At 36.5% G+C, this 26,824-nt stretch overlaps 1 protein-coding gene across 3 annotated transcripts in view; it reads left to right on the top strand.

Annotated features, from left to right (window-relative positions):
- The window catches only part of SLAIN2 (SLAIN motif family member 2), an 81,405-nt gene extending 58,980 nt beyond the window's left edge, over window positions 1-22,425 (top strand). For all 3 annotated transcript variants that reach the window (XM_004268289.3, XM_033425484.2, XM_012532476.3), the window contains 2 exons: window positions 17,687-18,005; window positions 19,378-22,425. In XM_004268289.3, coding sequence (XP_004268337.1) covers window positions 17,687-18,005; window positions 19,378-19,444 — 386 coding nt within the window. In that variant the 3' untranslated portion in view covers window positions 19,445-22,425. The remainder of the gene's footprint in view (window positions 1-17,686; window positions 18,006-19,377) is intronic.
- The last annotated feature ends 4,399 nt before the right edge of the window (window positions 22,426-26,824 follow it).

Raw genomic sequence — 26,824 nt, 5'->3', positions numbered from 1 at the left:
ATTTCAATTCTGACATTCCTAAGAGAAACTTTACCTTATTCTTTGGTTAACCAGCACTGAGGTTTTATTTCAATACTTGTTCTTTCCCTTTATTTACCAGTTTACAAAATAAAAAATTGGCAATCTAGGATCCTCCAAAGGTGACCAATATTTTTCATATATATACATACACACACACATACATATATATATATATGTATATATATATCATTATAAACTTACAGATTTAAACATTTTTTAATGTGTTTCGATCTGAGTATTTTCCCAACTTTGGTAGAAGCATCTTCAAGTTGGTGTTCAGGTCTTTTTGACACAACCCTGGTAGTCTTTGATAACGTCTTGATAACTGGTATGACAAGATAGGCTCATCTTATACACTTCCTGCCACAGACCTGAATTTAGTTATTTCTCAAAAAAAAAATCCTGATTTCTTTTGGTAGGAAACGGAATTTCAAAACCAAAGTCTGAGTTTTTAGTTGTGCTGTTTACTATCCAGTTGGTCATTATTTCTAGTTCTTTTCAATTACTAGAAATATATATGTGTAGATTTGTGTTTGTATATTTTTTAAGATTGAATGCCTTAATGAGTTCATGCTGATACTTCCTAATCAAATTTAGGGCTTGAGGATAATTACTTAACCTCTTTTAACTTAAAGCTTGCTTTCTTTTATTCTGCTCCGAGAAGTCTGTCTCTCAGAAACACATAGAAATAGACTATCATTTAATAATTTGTTTTCTCCCACATTTTACACAGAATCTTCTGGGGATAACATTAGTGTAATACCATACAATATGGTTACTAAAAGCAGTTTATAAAACTTTTTCCATAAATAGGTTACTAGGGGATAAGGGGGGAAGGGATAAATTGGGAGATTGACATATATTCACTACTATATATAAAATAGATGACTAATAAGAACCTGCTGTATAGCACAGGGAACTCAATACTCTGTAATGCCTATATCGGAAAAGAATCTAAAAAAAGAGTGGTTATATGTGTATGTATAGCTGATTCACTTTGCTGTACACCTGAAATTAACACAACATTGTAAATCAACTATACTCCAATAAAAATAAAAAAACTTTTTCCATAAATAACTATTATATACTCTTCTTTATATGCCTCATTTAGTCTCAGCCCTACATTTAAATAATATTTGATGCTTGCTACCTGTCTGTTGATATTGTCTCACCAGTCAGTTTTCTTGTTTAAAGCTTATCCTCAGTTAGATTCCTTAAGGAGTTATGGGAACAATATCCATTCCCTCAATTTTTGCATGTTGATGACAGCTTGTCTGCTCTTTTTATATTTGAAAGTCATTAGCTAGATACGAAATCTTTGGCTCACATTTTCTTTCCTTGAGTATCTTAAATATATAACTCCATTTTTGTCAGGAATAAAGAATTGTTTCCATTCCAATCGTTTGGTCTTTTTTATCTGGATGTCCAAAGGTTGTTTTTTTCTCCTTTAAAGTTCAATAGTTTATTAGAATATGTCTTAGTGTTTGTCATTCTGAGTTGATTTCCCCAGATATGTGGTGTGTTATTTCAATTTGAAATTGCAGAGTTTTAAAAATTTTAGGCAAGTTCTTTAGAATTATAGTTTTTTTTTATTGTGTTCTTTTGCTTTGGCTTTCTTTTTTTGTGGGGACTCTTCTTGTACACATGTTGGGTGTTCTTTGCCTTTCTTCTGTGTTTCTTGCCTTCTCTTGAATCCTTTTCATCTTTCTTCATTTCTTCTTGTTCTATAAGTTTATTTTCATTGTTTATTTCTTTTAAAGCATAAGGTCCTGTGTATGGTGACTCTTGTATTCCTTCTGTCTTAGACTTCATTTTGAAATGATTTATTTTATGTCTGATTCTTTTCTGTGTTCCACCACCTCCCTTTTGAGTGTTCATTCATTCTGATTTATGTTCTTTCATATCTCGTAATTTTCATCTTTTTGTGTGTGTGCATGGTGGACATATTTGGCAAGGTTTCACCATTAGTAGGAATGTTATTCTATTCCTTATTCTCTCTATTTTTTATTTAATAACTTTATATGGGATTTTGCCTTACTCTTTTTCTATTGCTCATTTTTCTGTGAAATTGGTTTTTCTAAACGTTTAGAAAGGGAGTTTAAGATTTTCTAATTTATGGCTCTAGTGCTCCCTCTTCTTTTGTTTTAGGAAACTGTTCAAAAATATGGCTGTTGGCGGAGTGGCTGGGCCCGTGAGCCATGGCCGCTGAGCCTGCGTGTCCGGAGCCTGTGCTCCGCAACGGGAGAGGCCACAACAGTGAGAGGCCCGCGTACCGCAAAAAATATATATATATGGCTGTTTATTTTCTGAGATTTCTTGCTTTTACTCCCCTCCCCTGTTTTAAAATTCATCCTTTTAAAGTGTATAAATCAGTGTTTTTTAGTACAGTTGACCCTTGAACAACACGGGTTTGAACTGTATGGGTTCATTTATACACGAATTTTTTTCGCTAAGTGTGTGCTACAATACTACACAATCTGTAGTTGGTTGAATCCACAGGTGCAGAACCATGCATGTAGAGGGCCAACTGCAAAGTTATATGTGGATTTTCCAGTGTGCAGAGGGTCAGCACCCCTAACCCCCTGAATTGCTCAAAGGTCAACTGTATATTCACAGAGTTGAGCAACTGTTAACCACTGTCTGATTTTAGAGATTATCATCACCCCATAAGAAACACCATGCCCATTAACAGTCACTCCCATTCCCCACTCCTTCCAGTCACTGGCAACCACTAATCTTTCTGATTCTGGATTTGCCTGTTCTGAACATTTCATATCAGTGGAATCATACAATATGTGATCTTTGCAACTGGCTTCTTTCAAACAAATTTTGTCTATCCATTCATCAGTTGGTGGACATTTGAGTTGTTTTCACTTTGTACCTGTTGTAAATAATGCTGCTAATGCTGCAGATGTTTGCTGGTAGCTTATTTATTCTTATCTGTCAGTCTTTTTGTATGTATGGAAGAAAAGCTAGCAAAACCTGTTCCCAGGGGTTTCTTCTGCCTCTTATGTATAATAAATATTCTCTTGATAAATATATGCTCATAAAAATAATGGTAAGTACTGTACCCTAATGAAAGAAGAAATCAAGGGATTCTATGTCTTGTTTTTTTATGATTACTTGTCAGCCATTACAAACTTAATATGCCTTGGTGTTGTATATTATAAAACCTGCATAGGATAGTAGCCCCACAAATAAACTTTCTGAGTCTAGTTGAAAATTAAAATGGCGAAAAAGACACTTTAATGTCTACTCCCAGAGGTGTTTCTCTTTTGGTATTACCGAGAGGTAAAGAACACCAATCTGGGAATCAGGAGACCTGAATTCAAGTCCTGACTTTCCTGTTTATTTGCTCAGTTGATTTCTGTGGTTGTGGCAATTTTCCGTCTCTGTAAAGTGGAAGGGTTGTAGTAGTTACTAGTATCTCTTTTAACAAGGATTTTTTAAAAATTATTTATCTATTTATTTATTTTTGGCTGTGTTGGGACTTTGTTGCTGCGCGTGGGCTTTCTCTAGTTGTGGTGAGTGGGGACTGCTCTTCGTTGTGGTGCTCAAGCTTCTCATTGTGGTGGCTTCTCTTGTTGCAGAGCACAGGCTCTGGGCACACGGGCTTCAGTAGTTGTAGCACGTGGGCCCTAGAGCACACCAGTTTCAGCATTTGCGGCTCGTGGGCTCAGTAGTTGTGGCACACAGGCTCTAGAACATGTGGGCTTCAGTAGTTGTGGTGCTCAGGCTTAGTAGTTGTGGCTCACGGGCTCTAGAGTACATGGGTTTCAGTAGTTGCTGCTCATGGGCTCAGTAGTTGCAGCACGCGGACCCTAGAGCACACGGGTTTCAGTAGTTGCTGCTCATGGGCTCAGTAGTTGCGGCACATGGGCTCTAGAGCACAGGCTCAGTAGTTCTGGCGCACGAGCTTAGCTGCTCCGCAGCATGTGGGATCTTCCTGGATCAGGGCTTGAACCCGTGTCCCGTGCATTGGCAGGTGGATTCTTAACCACTGCGCCACCAGGGAAGTCCTAACAAGGATTCTTTAACTCTGTAATGAGAGAATCATATTTACTTCATCTCTGTGGTCTTTAATAACCAGAAGTTATTTTAAAGTCCTTATTATGTCAGTAACCTGTTGCCATCATTTATGGTGCATAGACCATTGAGTGACTGGAATGATATACCTATAAAGTAAGGGATAGTTGACAAGGAAGTTTTTTTTTTTTTTTTTTTTTGCGGTACGCGGGCCTCTCACTGTTGCGGCCTCTCCCATTGCGGAGCACAGGCTCCGGACGCACAGGCTCAGCAGCCATGGCTCATGGGCCCAGCCACTCCACGACACGTGGGATCTTCTCAGACCGGGGCACAAGCCCATGTCCCCTGCATCGGCAGGCGGACTCTCAACCACTGCGCCACCGGGGAAGCCCAACAAGGAAGTATTTTTGTCTTTATTTTTTAAATAATTGAATGGCATATGTACTTTGCTCCCCATCAGTCATGGTAGCCAGTGTTTGGCAATGTGTGTATTTTTATTGCAAACTGTGCATTTATTGTATATTTACATATTTTTAAAAATTATACAATTAATGTAATTTGTAGTTTGGTTGACACATGACTGTGAAGATAACCACTTGAAGTGTCTAGTTTTTATATTGCAAGATAGTGTTTAATATTGAGATATATTATTTGTAAAACATTTTGTATTCAGTGAGTATCAAGCTAAGAACAGTATACAGTTTACTCAATTTCTCCATTTTAAAGTGCCTGCTGAATTATACAAGCCTTAATTAGAAAATAAACTTACCATTTTTATTAAATGCTTATTGAAAGACAAAAATGAATATTGAAAAATTAAGAATCCTCATATCACCCACCATTCCATTTTAGAGATGACTTAGACACCACAGTTAACATTCTTAGTCATATCTCAGTTTTATAAATAGAATTCTAATTCTTGCTTGGAGCCGATAACATTCCTTCATTTTGTGCCTTGATTCAAGTGTAATTCTCGGTATCCACAATGAGTAAAGAGAAACTATAGCCTGCTGTCATAATTAATTTGGGTAATGGAGCCTAATTTACTTAATCCCTATATTTTAGTTAATTTATAAGGACAGCTTAGGAGACTGTCCTGAGTGACATTGTTGAATATCTTTCCAGATAACTGAGCTGCAGCAGGCTGAAAAGCACCATCTTCCTTAGATAAGGGAGGCATGGATATGATACACCTTACAAATCCTATAATATTTTACATTTTACCAACAGTTTACTTACACATTGCTCATTTGATCTTTGCAGCTAACCTGTGATATTTGCCGAGATTTGTTTTATTAGATTTACATCTGTATATCTATTTTCTCTTTTTTGGGGTGCAGTGCAAATGGTATTGCATTTAAAACTTTTATTTCCGTGCATTTATTGCCAGCGTATAGAAATACAGTCGATTTTTGTATGTTAATCTTCTGCCAGCGTATAGAAATACAATCGATTTTTGTATGTTAATCTTCCATCCTGTGACTTTCCTGAACTCGAAATTTCTGGAAGGTTTTTTTTGTTCTTTTGTTTTTAGATTCCTTGGGATTTTCTTTGTAAACAATCATGGAGAAAGTTTCTTTCTTTCTTTCTAATCTATATGTCCGTTATTTCCTTTTCTTGTTTATTGCACTGGCTAGAACTTCCAGCATGTGTTACATAAGAGTGGTGAGAGCCTATATCCTTGCCTTGTTCCTGATCTTAGAGGGGAAGCGTTCGGTCTTTCATCATTAAATATGTTAGCTGTAGATTTTTTGTAGGTGCTCTTTACCAAGTTAAAGTTCCTATTCCCTGTTTTTCTGAAAATTTTGTCATGAATATGTGTTAAATTTTGTCAGACACTTTTTTTACATCAATAAATAGGCTCATGTGATTTTTCTTCTTTAGCCTGTTATGGTGGTAGATTACATGGATTGATTTTCAAATACTGAACCAACTTTGCATCCTGGAATAAATCCCACTCAATCATGGTATATAATTTTTTTTTATGTATCACTGAGTTCTGTTTGCTAATATTTTGTTAAGGAGGTTTATGTCTATTTTCCTGACAGATATTGGTCCATAGGTTTCTTTTTTGACACTATCTTTTTTGTCACTCTCTAGTGACACAGTAGTTTTTGGTACTACTGGTGATACTACTTTCATAAAATGAATTGTGATGTGTTCCCTCCTCTTCTGTTTTCTGATAGAGAGTGTATAGAATTGGTGTTAATTCTTCTTTAAACCTTTGGTAGAATTTTCTAGCAAAACCATCTGGGCCTGGAGGTTTCTCTTTCAGAGGGTTTTGAATTATGAAATCAGTTTCCTTAATAATTATATGGCCATTCAGTTTATCTGTTATATACAAGATGAGTCGTGCTAGTTTTTTGAAGAATCGGTTCATTTCATCTAAATTGTCAAATTAATGTGTGTAGGATTGTTCTTAGTACTCCGTTATGATCCTTTTGATGTCTTCAGGGTCTGCAGTGATATCCGATTTCATTACTGATATTGGTAATTTGTGTTTTCTCTCCTTTTTATTTTGTCAGGCTTGTCAATTTTATTGTCCTCTTGAAAGAAATCTTTATTTCTTTGATTTCTCTGTTTTTCTTTATTCAGTCTCATTGATTTGTGCTCTTTATTATCTTCTGCTTGCTTTGAGTTTATTTTACTTTTTCTAGCTTTTTGAAGTAGGAACTTAGATTACTGATTTAAGACTTTTCTTTTTCCTAATTATGACCCACAAACTTTGATATTTTGTATTTTAATTTTTATTCCGTTCCATGTATTATAAAATTTCTATCGAGAAGTATATCATTTAGTTTTCAAGTGATTTTTTTCATCTTTTTGTTACCTTTTAGTTATTGATTTCTAGTTTGATTGTATTATGGTCAGAGAAAGTACTCTTTGTAATTTCAGTTTTTAAAAAATTGTTGTAATTTACTTTATGGCCCAGGGCATAGTCTTATTTTGGCTTATATTCTGTGGACACTTGAAAAGAATGTATATTCTGCTGTTGTTTAGTGGATTGTTCTATAAATGTCAGTTAGATTCTGTGGTTGGCGGTGGTGATGTTGAGTTCTTACATGTTCTATCAGTTATTAAGAGGGGGATGTTTAAGTCTCCAACTATTGTGGATTTGTCTGTTTCTCCTTTCAGTTCTGTAAGTTTATCCTTCACATTTTTACAGCTCTGTTTAGTACATACACATTTAGGATTGTTTTGCCTTCTTGGTAATTTGACCCTGCTTTCATTATGTATTATCCCTCTTTGTCCCTGATAATTTTCTTTTGCGTTATCTGATGTTAATATAACCATCATGCTTTTGTATACTTTGCTTGATATATTTTTTCCATCCCTTAACTTTCAACCTCCCTATATTTATATTTATATATATATATATATATATATATTTTTTTTTTTTTTTTTTTTTTTTTTTGGTACACGGGCCTCTCACTGTTGTGGCCTCTCCCGTTGTGGAGCACAGGCTCTAGACACACAGGCTCAGTGGCCATGGCTCATGGGCCTAGCCGCTCCGCGGCATGTGGGATCTTCCCGGACCAGGGCACGAACCCGTGTCCCCTGCATTGGCAGGTGGACTCTCAACCACTGCGCCACCAGGGAAGCCCTATTTTTATATTTGAAGTGAGTTTCATAAAGACAGCATAAACTTAGGTTATGTTTTAAATGCATTTCTACCAAATCTCTGTCTTAATAATTGGTGTAGATGGACCATTTACATTTCATGTAATTATTGATATGCTTAAGTCTGCCATTTTATTTGTTTATTGTTTTTTCTCTTTTTCATTTCTCTATTTTCTTTTTCCTGCATTCCTGTGGGTTATTTGAACATTCTTTAGAATTCCGTTTTGACTTATATATAGTGTTTTTTAGTCCATATGTTTGCATATGTAGTGGTTGCATTACATTATGTATACATAACATCATATATACATATCATAGTCTGTTGATGTTATCATTTTATCAGTTCAAATATGTAAACCTTACCTTTTTTTTTTGCGGTACGCGGGCCTCTCACTGCTGTGGCCTCTCCCGTTGTGGAGCACAGGCTCCAGACGCGCAGGCTCAGCAGCCATGGCTCATGGGCCTAGCCGCTCCGCGGCATGTGGGATCTTCCCGGAACAGAGCACAAACCCATGTCCTCTGCATCGGCAGGCGGACTCTCAACTACTGTGCCACCAGGGAAGCCCAAACCTTACCTTTTTTCATGTACCTTTACCCTCACCCCATTTATAATTGTCTTAAATATTTTCTTTAAATAATATTTCAACAACATCAGTGTTATAATTTTTTCTTCAACCTGCACGTATTATTTTGAAAACTCAAGGAGAGGGAAATCCTATGTGTCTGCCCATATTTTTGCTTACCTTGTTCTTTCTTCTTTTCTGATATTCCAAGTTTCCATGTTTTTATCATTTTCTTTCTGTTTATAGAATTTGTTTAGCTGGGGATTTTGGGGGGGAGGGGAGTCTGCTGGCCACAAATTGTGTTGGTTTTCTTTTGTCTGAGAATGTCTTGATTTTCCCTTAGTTCTTCTGGGATATTTTCTCTGAGTATAGGATTCTGGGTTGACATTTCTTTTAACTCTTGAAAAATATTTGCTACTTTTCTCCTGGCCTCTGAGGGCTATGATGCGAAATCCACTGTTGTTAGAATTCATTTTCCCCTATAGGTTAGGTATTATTTCTTTCTCTGATTTCAAGGTTTTTTCTTGTGTTTCATTTTCAGAAGTTTATAACTATGATGTGTCTTGGCATGGATTGCTTTGGATTTACCTAGTTGGTGTTCTCCTAGTTTTTTGAATCTGCAGGTTTATGTCCTTTGACAAATATGGGAAGTTTTCTTATATGGGAAGTCATTATTTCTCACAGTACTTTTTGTCCTCTCTTTCTCCTTTCCTCCCAGTACTCCATTGGCAAGAAAATGTGGGTCTTTTCTTGTAGTCCCACAGGTCCCCAAAAATTCTGTTCAGTTTTTTCTTTTTTTATTGAAGTAGTTGATTTACAGTGTTTTGTTAATTTCTACTGTACAGCAGAGTGTTTCACTTATATATATATACACACACACATTCTTTTAAAAATTCTTCATTATGGTTTATCACAGGATATTGAATGTAGTTCCTTGTGTTATACAGTAGGACCTTGTTATTTATACATTCTAGATATAATGGTTTGCATCTGCTAATCCCGAACTCCCAATCCATCCCTCCCCTACTGCCCTCTCCCTTGGCAGCCACAGTCTTTTCTGTATGTCTGTGAGTCTGTTAATGTTTCGTAAATAGGTTCATTTGTGTCATATTTTAGATTCCACATATAAGTAATATCATATGGTATTTGTGTTTCTCTTTCTGATAATCATACTTATCATACTTAGTTATATTATCGTACTTAGTATGATAATCTCTAAGTCCATCCATGTTGCTGAAAATGGCATTATTTCATTCTTTTTTACAGCTGAGTAGTATTCCATTGTATATATTTAACACATCTTGTTTATCCATTCATTTGTTGATGAACATTTAGGTTGTTTCCATGTCTTGGCTATTGTGAATAGTGCTGCTATAAATATAGGGGTGCATGTATCTTTTTGAATTGTAGTTTTATCCAGATATATGCCCGGGAGTGGGATTGCTGGATCATATGCTAGATATATTTTTAGTTTTTTGAGGAACTTCCATTCTGTTTTCCAAGGTGGCTGCACCAACTTACATTCCCACAAATACTGTAGGAGGGTTCCCTTTTCTCTACACCCTCTCCAGCACTTGTTATTTGTGGACTCTTTAATGATGACCCTGTGACCCTGACCAGTGTGAGGTGGTACCTCATTGTAGTTTTGATTTGCATTTCTCTAATAATTAGCGATGTTGAGTTTCGTTTCATGTGCCTATTGGCCATCTGTATGTCTTCTTTGGAGAAATGTCTATTTAGGTCTTCTGCCCATTTTTCAATTGGGTTGTTTCAATTGTTTTTTGTTGTTGAGCTGTATGAGCTGTTTGTATAGTTTGGAAATTAAGCCCTTGTCAGTCACATCATCTGCAAATATTTTCTCCCATTCTGTAGGCTGTCTTTTTGTTTTGTTGATGGTTTCCTTTGCTGTACAAAAGCTTGTAAGTTTGATGAGGTCCTATTTGTTTATTTTCACTTGTATTTCTATTTCATTGGGAGGCTTTTTTTTTTTTAAGTCTATTTTTTCTATGTTCAAATTGGGTAATTTCTTTTGTTCTATCTTCCAGTTCACTGGCGTTCCCCCAGCCCCCATTCTGCTACTGAGCTCATCCACTGAGTTTTTTATTTTGGTTAATGCATTTTTAAGTTTTAAAATTTACATTTGATTCCCGATTCTCTGTGTCTTCTATTTATTTGTTGAGACTTTGTATTTTTGCATATTTCAAGTGTTAAGAATTACTCATTCAAAAAATTTTATGATAGCTACTTTATTTTTTTTAAATATCTTTATTGGAGTATAATTGCTTTACAATGTTATGTTAGTTTATGCTGTACAAGAAAGTGAATCAGCTATATGTATACATGTATCCCCATATCCCCTCCCTCTTGAGCCTCCCTCCCACCCTTCCTATCCCACCCCTCTAGGTGGTCACAAAGCACCGAGCTGATCTCCCTGTGCTATGCAGCAGCTTCCCACTAGCCACCTATTTTACATTTGGTAGTGTATATTTGTCAGTGCTACTCTCTCACTTCGTCCCAGCTTCCCCTTCCCTCCCTGTGTTCTCAGGTCTGTTCTCTACATCTGTGTCTTTATTACTGCCCTGCCACGAGGTTCTTCAGTACTGTTGTTTTAGATTCCTTATATGTGATAGCTACTTTAAAATCTTTATCAAATAATTCTAACGTCTCTGTCATCTTGGTGTTCACATCTCTTGATTGTATTTCTTTATTTAGTTTAAGATCTTCCTGGTTCTTGGTATGATGAATTTTTTTAAAAATTGAAATCTGGACATTTTCAGATTATGAGAGTCTAGATCTTATTTAAACCTACCCTTTTATGAAAGGGTATGTCTTTCTCTGACACCACTCAGGCATTTGGTGGATATGGGGCAGGGGATTTCATTACTGCTATGGGAATAGACGCCCAGGTTCCCCACTCAGTTCCTGTTGACACCCAATGGGGAGGGACCGACTGGGTGGAGGTAGAAATTTTGGCTCCCCATATGGTCTCCACTGAAACTGTGTTGAGGGTGGTCTTACTACCAGTGAGCAATCATGAAAGTCCTGACTCTCCATTAGTCCTCCTCTGACACCAACCCAAGAGGAGGGAAAAGAGCACCTCATTACTTCCTTCTCTCTTACCTCCCTGGATAAGGTGTTTGTAGGCCTTGTTCAGTCTCAAAAGGATAGAAGTCCAGGCTCCCCACTAGCCTTTGTTGGCATTGGTGACAGTAGTGCCACAGTTTTTTCTGTGGTGTTTGGCTGGAGCAGAGCAGTTATCTAAAAGTTTTCTTCCTAGTCCTTTGGCTAGAGAGAGCAGATTTGTTTTTGGTCTGTCATACCCAAAGATCTTTTTGGGTTGCTGCCTTCTTCAGCTTTAATCTGGGATATATGAGGCAAAAGAAAATCCTGGGAACTCATTACCATGTCATCCCTCAGATCTCAAGATTCCTGGGTAGTGTTTCTTCTTCTCTCCATGTTTCAGTCTTATGTCTGTTTTATATACAGTGTCCAAGGTCTTAAATTATACTTACTGGGAGAAATAGGGGAAAGTTCATCTATTCCATTTTCCAAGTGGAAGTCTGAGATTCACGTTCTTAAAAAATTTCAGGAGACAACCATTTCCCTGGCATAACTATTAATAGTTAAAATGGTGGTCAGAAGCTTTTCCAGAGGAAAAGGCTTTCACAAAGCCTATTTTCAAGATAAGCTTTGGTGAGACATTCCAAACATTATAGATATATTCCAGTATTTATAAAGCTGTGATGTAGAAATGAAGCACTCTCAGGGACTTCCCTGGTGGCGCAGTGGTTAAGACTCTGTGCTCCCAATGCAGGGGGCCCGGGTTCGATCCTTGGTCAGGGAACTAGATCCCACATGCATGTGGCAACTAAGAGTTCACATGCCACAACTAAGGAGCCCACGAGCCGCAACTAAGGAGCCTGCCTGCTGCAACTAAGACCTGGCGCAAGCAAATAAATACTGTTAAAAAAAAAAGAAAGAAAGAAATGAAACACTGTCAGCCTCATCAAGATGATCTGCCTAATTTCACCATACCCTCTACATCAGTCACCATAAGAAAGAAGCCTAGGACTCCTTGGTCGTCTCTCACCTACTAGATTGTCGTTCACAATGTCTTAGTGAATCTCTTAACCTGACCTCATTTCTGTCTATCCCCAGCTCTCCAGACTTTTCCAAAATACTCCTTGAAACTCAGTGATCCTCCTCTGAACTTTACTGTTCTTGCCTCCTATCTGAAACCTGCATCCCCACCAAAACAAAATCCCAGTCAAAAGGCTGCCAAGTATGGTAAAAAAAACTAGGACTGAAGGTGGCTTTTCTGGAGTTGGTACTGGAAGGAGCAGGTCTAGGCACCACCCTTAGATAGTGGCTAGAGGATAACTTAGACATAGAGTCTCAGTTATTCAGTGAGCTTCCAGGAAGACAGTGAAACAACTTGGGCAGAGACAAAAGTGGGACTGTAGGGAATAGAATTGAGAAAACACTTTCATAGACACCTATAGAAAGGGGAAGATGGATTATGTAAGGTAAAAAAAAAAAAACAACTTCTGTGAAGATCATGGAATTTGCAATTCAGGGTACTTGGATCCTGTGGACATCTTGTCTTCAGTTTTCTACCAGAAGAGACTGTAACAGTTTGTTGGATATAATTGATTCAAGATACAATTGGTTCATAATTATTCTCAATTATGGCCTTACTTTAGAGCCCCTTATGGAGTTTTGGGGGGTTTTTTTGGTTTTTTGTTTTTTTTTTTTGGCTGCACCCTGCAGCATCCAGAACTTCCCCAACCAGGGATTGAACCTGCACCCACTGCAGTGGAAGCATGGGGAAGCACAGAGTCTTAACCACTAGACCACAAGGGAAGTCCTGGAGTTTTGTTTTTTTTAATCAGCTTTACTCAGGTGGAATTTTAAATGCACAAATTTAATTACAAGAGCATACATTCATGCAGCCAGCCCAGTAAAGTTATCGAACATTTACATCATCCCCCAAAGTTTTTTTTGTACTTCTTCCCAGTCAGTTCTCCCAGCCTCAGGCAAATATCTGATTTGTGCTTAGTTACCATAAGTTAGATTTGCCAAATTTTTGAGAATCATCCTTGTTTTATCAGCAGTTTTCTCCTCTTTGTTGCTGAGTGGTATTCTGTTGTATGGATATACCACAATTTGTTTACCTATTCACCTGCTGATGGACATTTGAGCTGTGTCCAATTGAATGGAGTGTTCTATAAATGTCAGGTCAGCTTGATTGATGGTGTTGGTCATGTCTTTGTCCTTTCTGATTTTCTACCTATTTGTTTCATCTATTACTAGGGAGTGTTGAAATATCTAACTAATTCTGGACTTTTTTAGTTCCTTTCAGTTATGTCTGTTTCATGTGTTTTGTATATTTGTTTTGGGGTATACATAGCTAGTATTCTTATGTCCTCTTGCTGAATCGACCCCTTTAACTTTATGAACTCTATCTCTGATGGTAATTGCTTTCTGATATTGTAAGCACTCCATCTTTTTCATAATCGGTTTTGTATAAGGTAACTTTTTCTTTTTACTTTTAACCTGTGTCTTTATATCTAAAATGTGTTTCTTTTAGATAGCATGTTGCTCTTGCTTTTTTGTCCATACTGGCAATATTTACCTTTTAATTGGAGTGATCACTATTCACGTTTAATGCAGTTATTAATATGGTTGGTTTAAAATCTGTCTCACAACTTGTTTTCTTTGTCTCTTCAGATTTTTGTTCCTTTTCTCCTTTGCTTTCAGTCTTTTGGAATATCTGAGTACTTTTTATATATTACATTTTATTTTCATGGTTGGCTTACTTTCTCTTTTTTTTTTCTTTTTATTAAGTGGTTGCTTTAGATTGTGCAGTGTACATATTTAACTTATTACAGTTATCTTCAAGTAATATACCACTTCACTTATAATGTAAGAACCTCAGAACAGTATGTTTCCATTCCTTCCTATTTTTTGTGCCACATTTATCATTTACTTTTACTCTCTTTATATATATTATATTAAATCACAGAGAATGTTTTTATTAGTTTTATTTTACAGAGTTATCTTTTAGTGAAATTAAAAATGATTTATTAAAGATCTTTTATGTTTCCCAAAATATTTACCATTCCTGGCACTGTTCATTGCTTTATGCAGATCAGGGTTACCATTTGGTATCATTTTCCTTCTGCCTGAAGAACTTCCTTTAGTATTTCTGTTAGTGAAAGACTTGCTGGCAACAAATATTCTCAGATTTTGTTTGTCTTTAAAAGTCTTTACTTTGATGTTAGTTTTGAATGATAATTTTGCTGGATATAGAACTCTAGATCGAAGTCTGAGTTGTTGTTTTTTTTACATCTTTATTAGAGTATAATTGCTTTACAATGGTGTGTTAGTTTCTGCTTTATAACAAAGTGAATCAGTTATACATATGCATATGTTCCCATATCTCTTCCCTCTTGCGTCTCCCTCCCTCCCACCCTCCCTATCCCACCCCTCCAGGCGGTCACAAAGCACCGAGCTGATCTCCCTGTGCTATGCGGCTGCTTCCCACTAGCTATCTACCTTACGTTTGGTAGTGTATATATGTTCATGCCTCTCTCTCGCTTTGTCGCAGCTTACCCTTCCACCTTCCCATATCCTCAAGTCCATTCTCCAGTAGGTCTGTGTCAGAAAAAAAAAAAAGTTTGTTTTTTAAACTACTTAGATACTTGAGTTTATAGTTATCATCAAGTTTGGAAGATTTTCAGCCATTCTTCAAATCTTTTCTGTCCCACTTATAACCCCTTTCATCTGGGACTCCAGTTGCATGTATTAGACCACATGATTTTGACGTGTAGATCAGTAAGGCTTTATCATTTCTTTTTTGAGTCTTTTTCATTTCTTTTTTGAGTCTTTTTATTCTCTGTATGCTTTAGTTTAGATAATTCTTATTGTTATGTCTTCAGCTACCTCTTCTTCTGCAACATCTAAATTGTTATTAATTCCCATCCAGTGAACTTAGCACTTGGAATATATTATAAGTTTTTCATCTTTAAAAGTTCTATTGGGAATTCCCTGGCGGTCCAGTGGTTAGAACTCTATGCTTCCACTGCAGGGGGCCCAGGTTCAATCCCTGTTCGGGAACTAAGATCCTGCAAGCTTTAGGGCATGGCTAATAATAATAACAATAATAATAGAAAAAATGTTTTTTTTTAAAGTTCTATCTAGCTCTTTAAAAAATCTTTTATTACCTCATATTTATATATATTTTTTATATCCTTAAGCATATGTGTAATAGTTCTTTTTAAAGTCCTTGCGTGGTAATTCAGTCATTCCTGTGACTTCTTAATCTGTTTCTCTTGACTAATTTTTATCCTAGTTTTGGTTATCATTTTACTATTTCTTTATATGTCTACTAATTTTTTATTGGTTAGTGGACATTGTGAAGTTTTATGTTCTGTGCTGGATTTTGTTACCTTATTTTAAATCGTGTAGACTTTGTTGTGATAAACAGGTAAGTTTTTTATGGGTTAGTTTAATCCTTTATAGCAGGGATCAGCAAACGTTTTCTTAAAGGGCCCAATAGTAAATATTTTAGGATTGTGGGTGATACGGTCTCTGTTGTAAATTTTCAGCTACTCTTGTAGCTGGAAAGCAGCCATAGACAATATAGAAACACATGAGTTTTGCCATATTCTAATAAAAATTTTTTAAAAAAAGCATTTTACTTTCCCATGGTGGTAGCTTGCTGACCCCTGTTTTAGTGGCTTGTTTTTAAGTTTTGTTTGAGTGGATTTGGGGTAGCTTTATTCTAGAACTAGTTTATTCCTTTTGGAGTGTCCCCTGATTGCCCTGGGTGTTTGACAAGGATTCTCTGATCTAATTGGTTGAAACTCAGATGTTTCCTAGTCCTGTATGAGCTTTGGAAACTGTTCAGTTTACAGTGCTCCAGGCCTCCTTTGCCCAGTGTCATGGAGCTTCACTTGGTGCATGCACAGCTCAATATTCCAGCAAAGGTTCAAGCAGACCTCTAAGCTGAGTTATATAGGTCTTCTGGAGCACCTCCCTCCTCTAAGGTAATCTTCCCCTCAGATTCCAAGTTTAGTCTTCTCAAGTCAGCAAGATAACTTTGATCTACTCTGGATCCTCCTCCTCACTCTATAATCCAAGCCCCCCCCCCAAAAAAATAAGCCAGGGTGCCAGTAGAGCTCACCACATTTATTTTCCCTCTCTCAGGGATTACAGTCCCGTACTGCCTGTTGTCCAATATTTGAAAACTGTTCTTATGTATCTTAACTGGGTAAGCCCTGTCCTGTTTTTGTCAACATGGTTGGAAGTGCCTATGGTGGTTTTAAAATAAATATCTTGATTTCCATCCAGACTAGATTCTCTAGGGGTGGTGCCTGGGCTCCCCCCTCACCCCGCCAACCTTTTTTTAAAGTTTCTACGGATTCTGACACACAGTTAAACTTTCCTCTACTCATATCCTTGGCAAACTAATGGAGGTTGAGAGAGAATATGGTGACTCTGATTCATTTCTCCCCTGCACTCTCCTCCCTTCCTCTCCCCCCCGCCCAATTCACTCTGAACCTCACCCCAGAGTTCTTTGCTAGGTAAAGCATGTTAAGGTAATATTTTTTATTTATATTGTATATAGCCATTCATGGGCATTTGAAGAAACCTTCCAGAGATGATTTATCCAAATAGGATAAACAGGAAAGGATGAATGTCCCCCAGGACATCTGAACTTACAATGCTAAGGGACCACTACAAGAATAAAATTTATTTGAAGTCTTATTTTGACTTAAAAATTAATGCAAATTGTACATTTAATTCTTTCATATATCATTATTTGTTTCAACATGTATTTTAAATAACCACTTAGTAGAATTGACATTCCAGCAAAATGTACCATCTTTATCCTGTGACTTCATATACCTCTTGATATGCCCCTAACTAGATTTATAACTTCCCTACTTGGTGAAGCACAACAATAGAAGCAGGTTTAGTTTCTAAATTATAAGTTACACTATGGATGATGCAGGACTTGGAGGTACACTCTCCAGATACTTGATACATGTTTACATGAATGTTTCTTTGAGGGGAAAGTGTGTTTCAAATTCCAGTCAGCTGTCTAGTAGTCAGCATTTTTTTCACCTCTAGAATATGGCTCAGGTTGGTTTCCACAGTAAAACAGAATGCTGCAGTGCCTTTTCTGGTTTTGTAGATTCCTAGCTGATCTAGTTAAAACACGTTGTCAAGGATAGTTGCAATCCTCTGAGTAAGGACTTGGTTATTTAAGAGCTACCAGTGATCGATCTATCTATCTATCTATCTCCCTAGAAATATTCTTTATTCCTTGCATTTCTGTAGAGTGAGTTTTCATGAATACAGATGTACTGGTGCCCAGTCATAAAGCAGTGGTTTCACTTGCACTTGGTTTCCACTGAAAACATTGATTTTTCTTTGCCATTCTACAGTACCTTCTCCAGGCAAATTCCGCTCCCCTGCAGCACCATCTCCTTTGGCTCTCCGGCAACCAGTAAAAGCATTTAGTAACCATGGCTCTGGTTCTCCTGGTAGCCAAGAAACAACACAACTCATGCAAACCACCTCCTCACCTGGGCCTCCCATGGTTCAGAACACAGTCCCAGCAAATCCTCCCAGCAATATCAACAGCACTACTCTAACCAGACCTGCAGGGACAACTGTGATGAGAAGTGGCTTGCCCAGACCCAGTGCCCCTTCTCCTGGGGGTATACCAGTGCCTCGCAGCAAACTTGCACAGCCTGTTCGCAGGTAAGTGGCAAATGCCCTGCTTTGATCTTCTTGAGCATAGGGAAGTGGGTAGACTGGAATTATCCTCATCTCTGCATTTGATAGTGAAGATCAAGAGTCCTAGTGGGTTCCCACTAGCATCTTAGTACAATTTGAATAAAACATTACTTTCCTTACTTAAGAAATTCTCACTTGGGACATTGGGGTATTATATCACTTTGGTACAGGTTAAATTTGCCCAGATGCCTAACATGACTAAGTATCTTGGTGAACTTCTAGAAAAAATTGTTAGAACCACTTCATTTGGATGTGGTATTTGTTCATTTTGAATATATTGATATTCAATAAAGATACTAAAAGCATAATAGAACCTAGAATGAGATTTAAGATAAAACTTCTAGCCATCAGATCTGAGTATGTAATCCAGGAGGGTGGTTTTCAAACCTCACTACAATTCAGAATCTTCTGTGGAATTTATGTAAATATAGAGGCCTAAGTTTTACCCACAGAGAGTAGATCTGGTATGAAGCCCAAAATCTGTAGGTATGCTGTTTTTAAATTTGTTTGTTTAATCTTCAGGTGATTCTGAGCCTAGCCAGGTTTGGAACCATGTATCTGTAGTCTTCATCTACCTTTCAGAAATGTGCTTACCACTATCAGTAAACTTAGGTGTCAAATATAATTAAACTTGAAATATTTATTTGCATGAAAAAAGTGCTTTTGTGCTGTAAGCATTGAAACTGAATTACCCGTACCTCTTTTATTCTAAGATAACATATTACATTTCTGAATTCAATAGAGTATAACAGCTTTTTGCTACGTACTATGCTAAATAACATATCTGTACCTTATTTAGTTTTTACAATAGCTTTAAACATGTAGGTACTGTTATTATGCCTATTTTTCAGAGGAGAATATTAAAATTTAATGAGGTTAAGTAATTTACCTAAGACTTCAGCTAGTAAGACCTTCAGTTCTAAGTATGTCTGACTTCAGAGTCCTTTTAAGCACTGTCCCATTCTGCCTCTCTCATGATGGTGACACTACACCTCTAATATCACATTCATTAATTTGCCCCTCAAATAAATAAGTAAATAATAAGCTTGGTGATCCATTCAGTTGGAAAAGACAAGACAATCTTTTCTCTTACTCAAGTGGCTATGTTAACAAAAAAGAAGTTAGTGCAGTCACCTGATGCCCAGTGAAACTTGAAAGTTGTAGACATGTTGAGTGTGGGATGGTTGCGCTGATAGCTGTTTAGAGCTTTGATCTCAGCAGTGCCCTAGAACATTGGATCGTGATGCCACCTGCAAAGTAATTAATATATATGGAAGATAAAATGGTAATGTTCCATTAAAACTTGCAAATCACTTTATAAATTGCTTTATTTCAGATCCTTGCCAGCTCCTAAAACCTACAGTAGCATGAAAGATGACAGTTGGAAAGATGGCTGTTATTGACCAGCAAAGACAAGAATGCAGAGTCCACAGCTTCATGGATACCCCTTCACCAGGCTAAGAGACAACTTTTATATGCAGACTGTTCAGATAAGACTCTTGGGATTTATAAAATCCCAGCCCTCTCTGTCTTAATTAGCACAAACTGACAGAGATGATCAAGCAGCACTTTAATGACATTTAACATCAGATGTGTTTGGTAATCATACAATCACTCTCCACGGAATCACTTTTAGTTTTGTTTAATAGAAACTAGGTTGATTTTTTAATATTTGACAGAGGCCAATATCTGGGCAAAAAACTAATGGATGCCAAAGAGAAATGCCCATTTGTAAATGAGAGAGTACCTTTGTGCACAAGAAACTGGTGAATTCAAGCTATCCAAAACTTCACATTCAACCTAATTTACTGTATAAATAGTATCAATAAATATTTGTGTTAATGAGAAGTAATATTCTGACTACTTATCTAAAATGTTTCACTAGTGTTTCACTAGTTCTCCAGGAAACTAGATTGAGATGGTGGGGGGGCAGGGTGGGAAGAAACCTGGGCTAGAGATTTAAAACATGATACCTAAATTTGGAAGAATCCTATAAGTTATTTTTGCAGATTCATTAGAAAAATTATTTTGTTTAATCTTAAGTTTTGGGTGTAGCTCACATATCACCACCACAAGTTAGTGTTACACCATGCATCCATCATGTTGCATTGACACATCGGACTTCTGTGTGTTTGTTTTGATTGCCAAAAGGGCTTAATATCAGTTGTACAATCTTTCTAAACTTTATAGCTCCTGGCTCAGGAAAGATAGCCTTTGCTATTGAAGCCAACTTCTTCACATGCTGTCATCTGTTACAGAACTAAGAGTTCTTGTTTTTATTAACAGGTTTCCACGATGGGAAAGAGCAAGTAGTATGCGTGTTTATTCTTGATATAAATAACACCACCTCAGTGCTTACAACCTGGAACAAAACCATACAATAAAACCGGGGAGGGAAATCTATGCACTTACCTTACAAAATCTCTGGTAATGACAGTTGTATTGTTACTATTAATTGACACAGTAGCCTATTATGTGGTGGGAAATTATAGCCTACTGAATCCTACTTAAGTCGATCCACTTTAAACTAACTGTTTCAAAACATCCTTTGAAAATACTGCCCCTTTTAGATTCTGCCTGACATCAATTTTTTGCCTTTTTGGTAACAAATGAAACCTACTGCATATGACTCTAAGCTGTTAAACACTTGCTCTATGATGGCCCTTATGTATATCTTGGAAATCACTTATTTTGGTTTTTATTCGACTATTACCAGACTAAAACTTCTTCTTCAGCGGGCTTCTCATTTTTCATGGTGAAGTCTGTTTTTAAGTATTTAATTTGAACAGCTTTAAAATATTGGCAGCTGGGTCACTAAAGAATTTTAGATATTTGAACATAAGTTCATTTCCTATCAGTCAAAGACATTCTGTAAGTTGGCAAAAGAAATTGAGAGAGAAATGGGAAGCTTATATTCAGGATAGCACTGAGGTTGATAGGTTGAGAGAATGATAAAACTTTTAAAACCAAGACCCCTGTTCTGCCATGATGGACCCCATGGTAGTCTTTATTAGCTTGACCAGTAGGGAGTCATTCAGTTAGCACAAACAGCTGGAGATTCAAAATGCCAGTGCTAATGTATTTTGGTGTTTCATGCAAGGAAGAAATTTTATCCATGGATTTGAGGGTGATGGGGATGGGTCAGGAAAGGATGGCGCCAGAATTCCACATGATGATGAACTTAAAAATGTTGCTTTTCAGAGGAAGATAAAGCATCTGTTTCGGGTAGAGGGGTATCGCATGTAAAAATCTAAGTAAGTAAAAGAAAGAACTAGCCACTGTCTCTTTTTGAAACCACATATACACAAAAGAAAATAGGTCTCAGTTTTCAGTGCAACATTGGAAAAAAAAATGCTGCAATCTACTAATTAAAAGGAATTTTAACCCTATTACAAAACACCCATTACATTTTTAAGTTAGATTATCAGTTTCAAAAGGAATATTCAGGTTATTTAACTTTGTTTTTAAATGGCTGCATCAGAAAAAAAATGTCTATTTTTTTTTAATTAAAATATTTCATCACTTGTTAAAAACATATTTGGATCTGAGTTGGGTAAAGTATTATTTTACCTGCTGTTGTACTACCACAGACTATTGGCTTTTAGTTTCCTAAAGAGAAAAATTGCCTATTTACTAGAAAGCCTTTGTGTATTGCCAATTTTTCTGTTTGGGAAAAATCTAAGGATTCACTGTGGTTAGTCTTACAGATGAAGTGTGGATTTGATAAACTAGTGCCTATGATTTTAACTTATGTTTGATATATAGTAGTAAGGGTTTTATGAATGTTGATTATTTTTTGTGCCAACAGCCCAGAATTGTCACTTATATGTAAGCAGAAAGCTGTGAGCTCTGCTTCCAAAGTTATTTAATTTTCTCAGTGTTTGAATGTTATTTTTTGTAAGTGTGTTAATAAAAGTGTAAAGAATTGGAAAAAATATAAATATTCTTAACTCAAGCATTTGCTGGATCATTTTTCTACAAAACTTGTTTGTATAATATAAAACGCTCTCTGCAGGGTTGGCTTTTTTTGGTTTTCATACCCTGGAAATCACATTTTGTAATACTGGGGACCATTCATAATTGTCAGATACTTTTTAAAATTATCATCTCAGTACGTCACTTTTATAAAAAAGTTTTTCTGAAAGGAAATTAGATACATGTGTCCCCAGATGTTTGTATAACTCTAGAATGATCTAGACTATGTATATTTAACTTTTTATTGAATGTACAGGTGTCCATTTTTGACATTATGCATGGTCCTTTTAGATCACATGAAGTTTGATTTGCAAAAACATTTCTATAGCCGAACTTGTACGTGTGGTTGCCTCCTTAATAAACAACCTGACCATAATGTTTATTATTAAATTTATATTTGTTTTTTTAAGTGTTTTATTAATTTCTGGATATGGTAAGATCTGCCCCCCCTTCCCACCAGTTGCCTACAATTGGTAATAATAAGTAGCTCAGTTGATTTTTTAAAAACACAAACCCAAATCATATTGCCCTCCAGACTTGATCTCTGTGAGGTTGGAATATATCATGTATTCTCTCTGTCCTAGTTATTTCATATGTGGATTATTTGGGGGTAAAATTTGTAGTTTACTCAAAATTGCTATTTTCCTGGAACTTTTTAACTTGCTGTGAATTGATATCTAGTTAGAAAAAGGTAGCATACGTAAAACAAGCAAAAAACTATTATATAAGAGTATCCAAGAGGGAAAGTTAATTACTTTTTCAAACCAAATATGAATATTTGTTTAGTTGATCATGTGCATCTTTCTCTTATGGATAAACAGAAAATATCAAGAATCATACACTGTTTTATTAGTTCCCCGCATCCCTTTTGGAAGTTTTTACTGTCCTCCATGTTAAAATTAGTCTCACTAATGAGTCATAAGAAATGACACCTTCCTGCTTGAATTTTCTCCCAAGCCAACCTGAAAACTTTTAAGAACCATTTAAAATAAATGCCATTATACTTGTAAATTAATGAATGAAAAGTTTACTTAAACTTGTTATATACCCTGTGTAACAGGAAAATGTTTATGGTGGTTCTTGTGAATTATTTGCTGTATCAAAGTTTAGCTTTGAATTACAAAATAGAATAAGAATAAATGATAGTGAAACTAACTTGGAGGGAGGTAGTGAACAGCATGTTCACATGAGCATGAAGCCGAAGTTAGCAACCACTAACATATTTGAATGATCTAAATAAAAGTCTGAGTAGACTAAATGGCCCTCTGGTTACTAGTATGAAAATGGAACGGATTTCACTCATGGACCTTAGCTAATACAACTCAGTTAAAACTATTAATTGCATGCTAATTTCACAGCAATTCTTTACACTGGATAACTTTAATGTTTTCTCTTTAAAAAGAAGGGGAAAAGAGCTTATTTCTTCTGATTTTAAAAATAATAGACCCATTACTTTTTTACTTAACTGAAAATACTAAGAAATATAAAAGGGGAAATGATCACACATTTCACCTTGGGATCCTGCAATCCCACCTTCCAGAAGTAAATATTTAAGTGCTGACCTTAACATGGTTATAAAATGCAGGTATCTCCCATATTTCAAAGGTTCATTGTATGCCACTTTGCTTTTATGAAAGACGTATTAGTAGCTGTTTTCACTAATCAAAAGAAATCTGAAGAGTATTTTTGCTTTTATGGAAAAAGGGGAAAGCAAAAATAGCATTCAGTGTTTATTTTGCAGGGAGCAGTGTGCCCCCCACTGCGAAGTCCTTCATCAGGAACTACTCAGCATCTCAGCATCAAGCCACCATAGCTTGGAACTATGTGAGCATCTGTGCTTTATCTTGATTTATTTTGTGTATCTGTTAGTAAGATGTGTCCTCAGATAATTGCTTCTTCACTTTATGCCATTTCAGCTTAGGAAAGGTTTCATAGAAATGCTTCTACTTTCAGTAGCAGGAGAAAACTGTATTAAGTGGAAGGGTAAGAAGTCTTATGTTTAAGATGAGAAAATACTTTTCACTTACAATGCTGACATGAGTTTGCTTTTTGAACAGAGGTGTATATTAACTGCCTACTGAAAGCATGACACATTTCTCAATTCCTGATTGTAGATATTCCTTGATTTAAAAAAATATATTGTTTGTATCTTTATAACATCAGTTGGTTTCTGTTATGAAAAATTATTTTAGGAAAGTAGAGAAACAGTAAATTACAAAGAAGAAAAAGCACTAATTCCATAGGTAATCACTCACTTAAATTTAAGGATATTGTCTTTTTTCCCCCTAATGAAATTGGGATTATATTCATGATTGACATTGTAACTTTTTCTTAATTCTGAGGTCACTGAGGACTGCCATCATTTAGATTGGTTCAGCTCGGGGAGAAATAAGTTCCAGAAAGAGTATACAAATATTCCAAAACTTTCCCAAATTTATATTCTCATATTCTTTATATAGTATCTTTTATTGACACTTGAGCTTCCACCCTACCCCACCCCAGTCTACCAAGCCATGAATTGACAGTATTGGTTGAGTACAGCTCCCGTTTCAAAATAAAATACCTCTGAAGAAATAGGCACAACCAAATAAAGAATCAAGATAGTCTAGATTAGAGTTCTCAGACTTTAGAATCACCTGACAGACTGCTAAAATGCAGATTTCTGCACCCTACCCCAAGCATTCCTGTTTAAAAATAGAACGCTGGTCCCAAGAACAAAACTTCTAGGAACAGGATTCCCCAGCACAGGTCAGGTGCCCATTACTGGGCTAATTGACTATGGCAGGTGATTGGGGTTAAGTAAAAACCACGTAGCAAAAACCAGGTAGCTCTTGTGAAAACCATATGGAGAGAATGAGGGAAGACCGTTTTCCCTGAAAGTGGTGCTATCCCCAGTAAGTAGGCCTAGTCTTGAGCAAACAAAACAGTAGGTACTTACACAAATGTCTCAGTGTATATCGTATAGAATGGTTATTTCATGTCAATGGTCATGTTTTCCTGGAGAAAACATTTGTAGTGAGAGGGAAGGTTCCGATAGTATTTTTGAGCCCTTGGCTCAGATTGTTCATGCAGCCTAGTATCATTCCTGTCTTGAATTCCACAAAGCACCTCAGTATCCTTATTATAAGTTCCCGTTAATACAAAGGTTGATTTAAGCTAAGATTCTGGCATCTGCCACCAGAAGGAAGTTAATTTTTTGAACTTTTTAGTGTTTTTTAAATTGATATATAAAATATGTACAGAAAAATGTACAAAACAAATGTTCAGCTGAATGAATTAGTGAGTAACTATAATACATGTGTAACCACCATGTAGGCAAGAATTAGACTATTAAGAGCACCCCAAAAATACTCCCCTAATGCCATCTGCCAATCACTACTTCCTTCCTCCCCTTCAAAGATAGCAGGTATCCTGACTTCCAACATTATAATTTAGTTTTGCCTATTTTTGAACTTTATCTAAATGTAACCAGATACTTTGTAATTTTTTTCTGCCTATCATTTTGATTAAAGGCTAAAAGTGCTGTTTCCGTCAGACTTGGCAGTAAACAACAAAGATAATGTGAGATTCACCTATGTTTCTGATGTCACTGTAGTGTGTTCATTCTCCTTGCCATATTATATGCCATTTTATAAATATATTACAATTTATCCATTCTAATGTTGAAGGACAATTAGGTTGTTTCCAGTTTAGGTCTCTTGAAAATAATGCAGATTTTGACTTCAGGGATAACCAAGATGGAGTAAGCCCTCAAAAGCCCTTCTCTCCCACTTACAACTAAAAATTTTGGACAAAATGCAAAAGACACCTACCTGAGGACACTGAAAAGTAAACAAAAGCAGGTGGATTGGGAGGAGAGTCAAACCTGGAGAAGAGACCCATACAGGGATGAGTTTTCCATTTTTTTCCTCTTTTATCTTAGCCCTGAGCTCAGAGAGGGCACCCAACAGAGCTGTCATAAGGACTCCTCTGGTAGTTTGAACCAGAGGAAATTCTGAGGGAAAACCTATGAAAGGAAAATCCCAAAAAATGAGAAAAAAAAATAGCTCTTGGAAGCTAGGGCATGTTGGGGGCTTTTATTTTTGCTTTTCTTTCATGATTTGTCACTGGTGAGCACCCCAGTTAAGCCCTGGTAGCAAACAGTGCCAACAGTTAAAATTGATGGGAAGCCTGTTTTTCTGACAGAGGAAATGGGAAAAGAACCTCTGCAGTTTGAAGAATGTGAAGATAATCCCCATTTTTCTCTACTCTCTTTGTCCTGAAGTTGTAAACTGAGTTGTGGCAACTGCACAGTAATAGTGATGGAGCTAAAATTCTGAGAGAACCCTTATATCTGGTCAGAGGACAGGGCAGAGGTGCCCTTTGGGGCAAGGGGGGAACTGATGAGAGAGCTGGAGAAAGCGGTCCTTTATGTTTTGATTAGTGCAAGCACCAGGCTTACGCCTGAGCTACACATACTCAGACCCAAAGCAGCACAGCAAAGCCTTTGAGAACTGAACTAATTTAAACCACTGAACATGACACAGCCTAACTGTGTCTGTCATGCACTGAGCAGTGCATGTGTGAGGTAGATCCAACATAGAATAACAAAGCCTTTGTAAACTAAACTGACATTGGAACCACAGCCCACAGAAGATGGAACAGAAGTTGTATTCTGAACCTATCTAGGTTGACTGTTTAAACAAACAAAAATCAACATTGTCCAGAACATTTTAATGGGACCTAGAGTCTAAAGTATAATATTCAAAATGTCTAGCATATAATCTGAAATTACTCAGCCTGTAAAGAACCAAGGAAATGAGATGATT

The sequence above is a fragment of the Orcinus orca genome, chromosome 4 (genome assembly GCF_937001465.1).
Source record: "Orcinus orca chromosome 4, mOrcOrc1.1, whole genome shotgun sequence".
Classification (NCBI taxonomy): domain Eukaryota; kingdom Metazoa; phylum Chordata; class Mammalia; order Artiodactyla; family Delphinidae; genus Orcinus; species Orcinus orca.
This window is presented reverse-complemented; position numbering and strand designations above follow the sequence as displayed.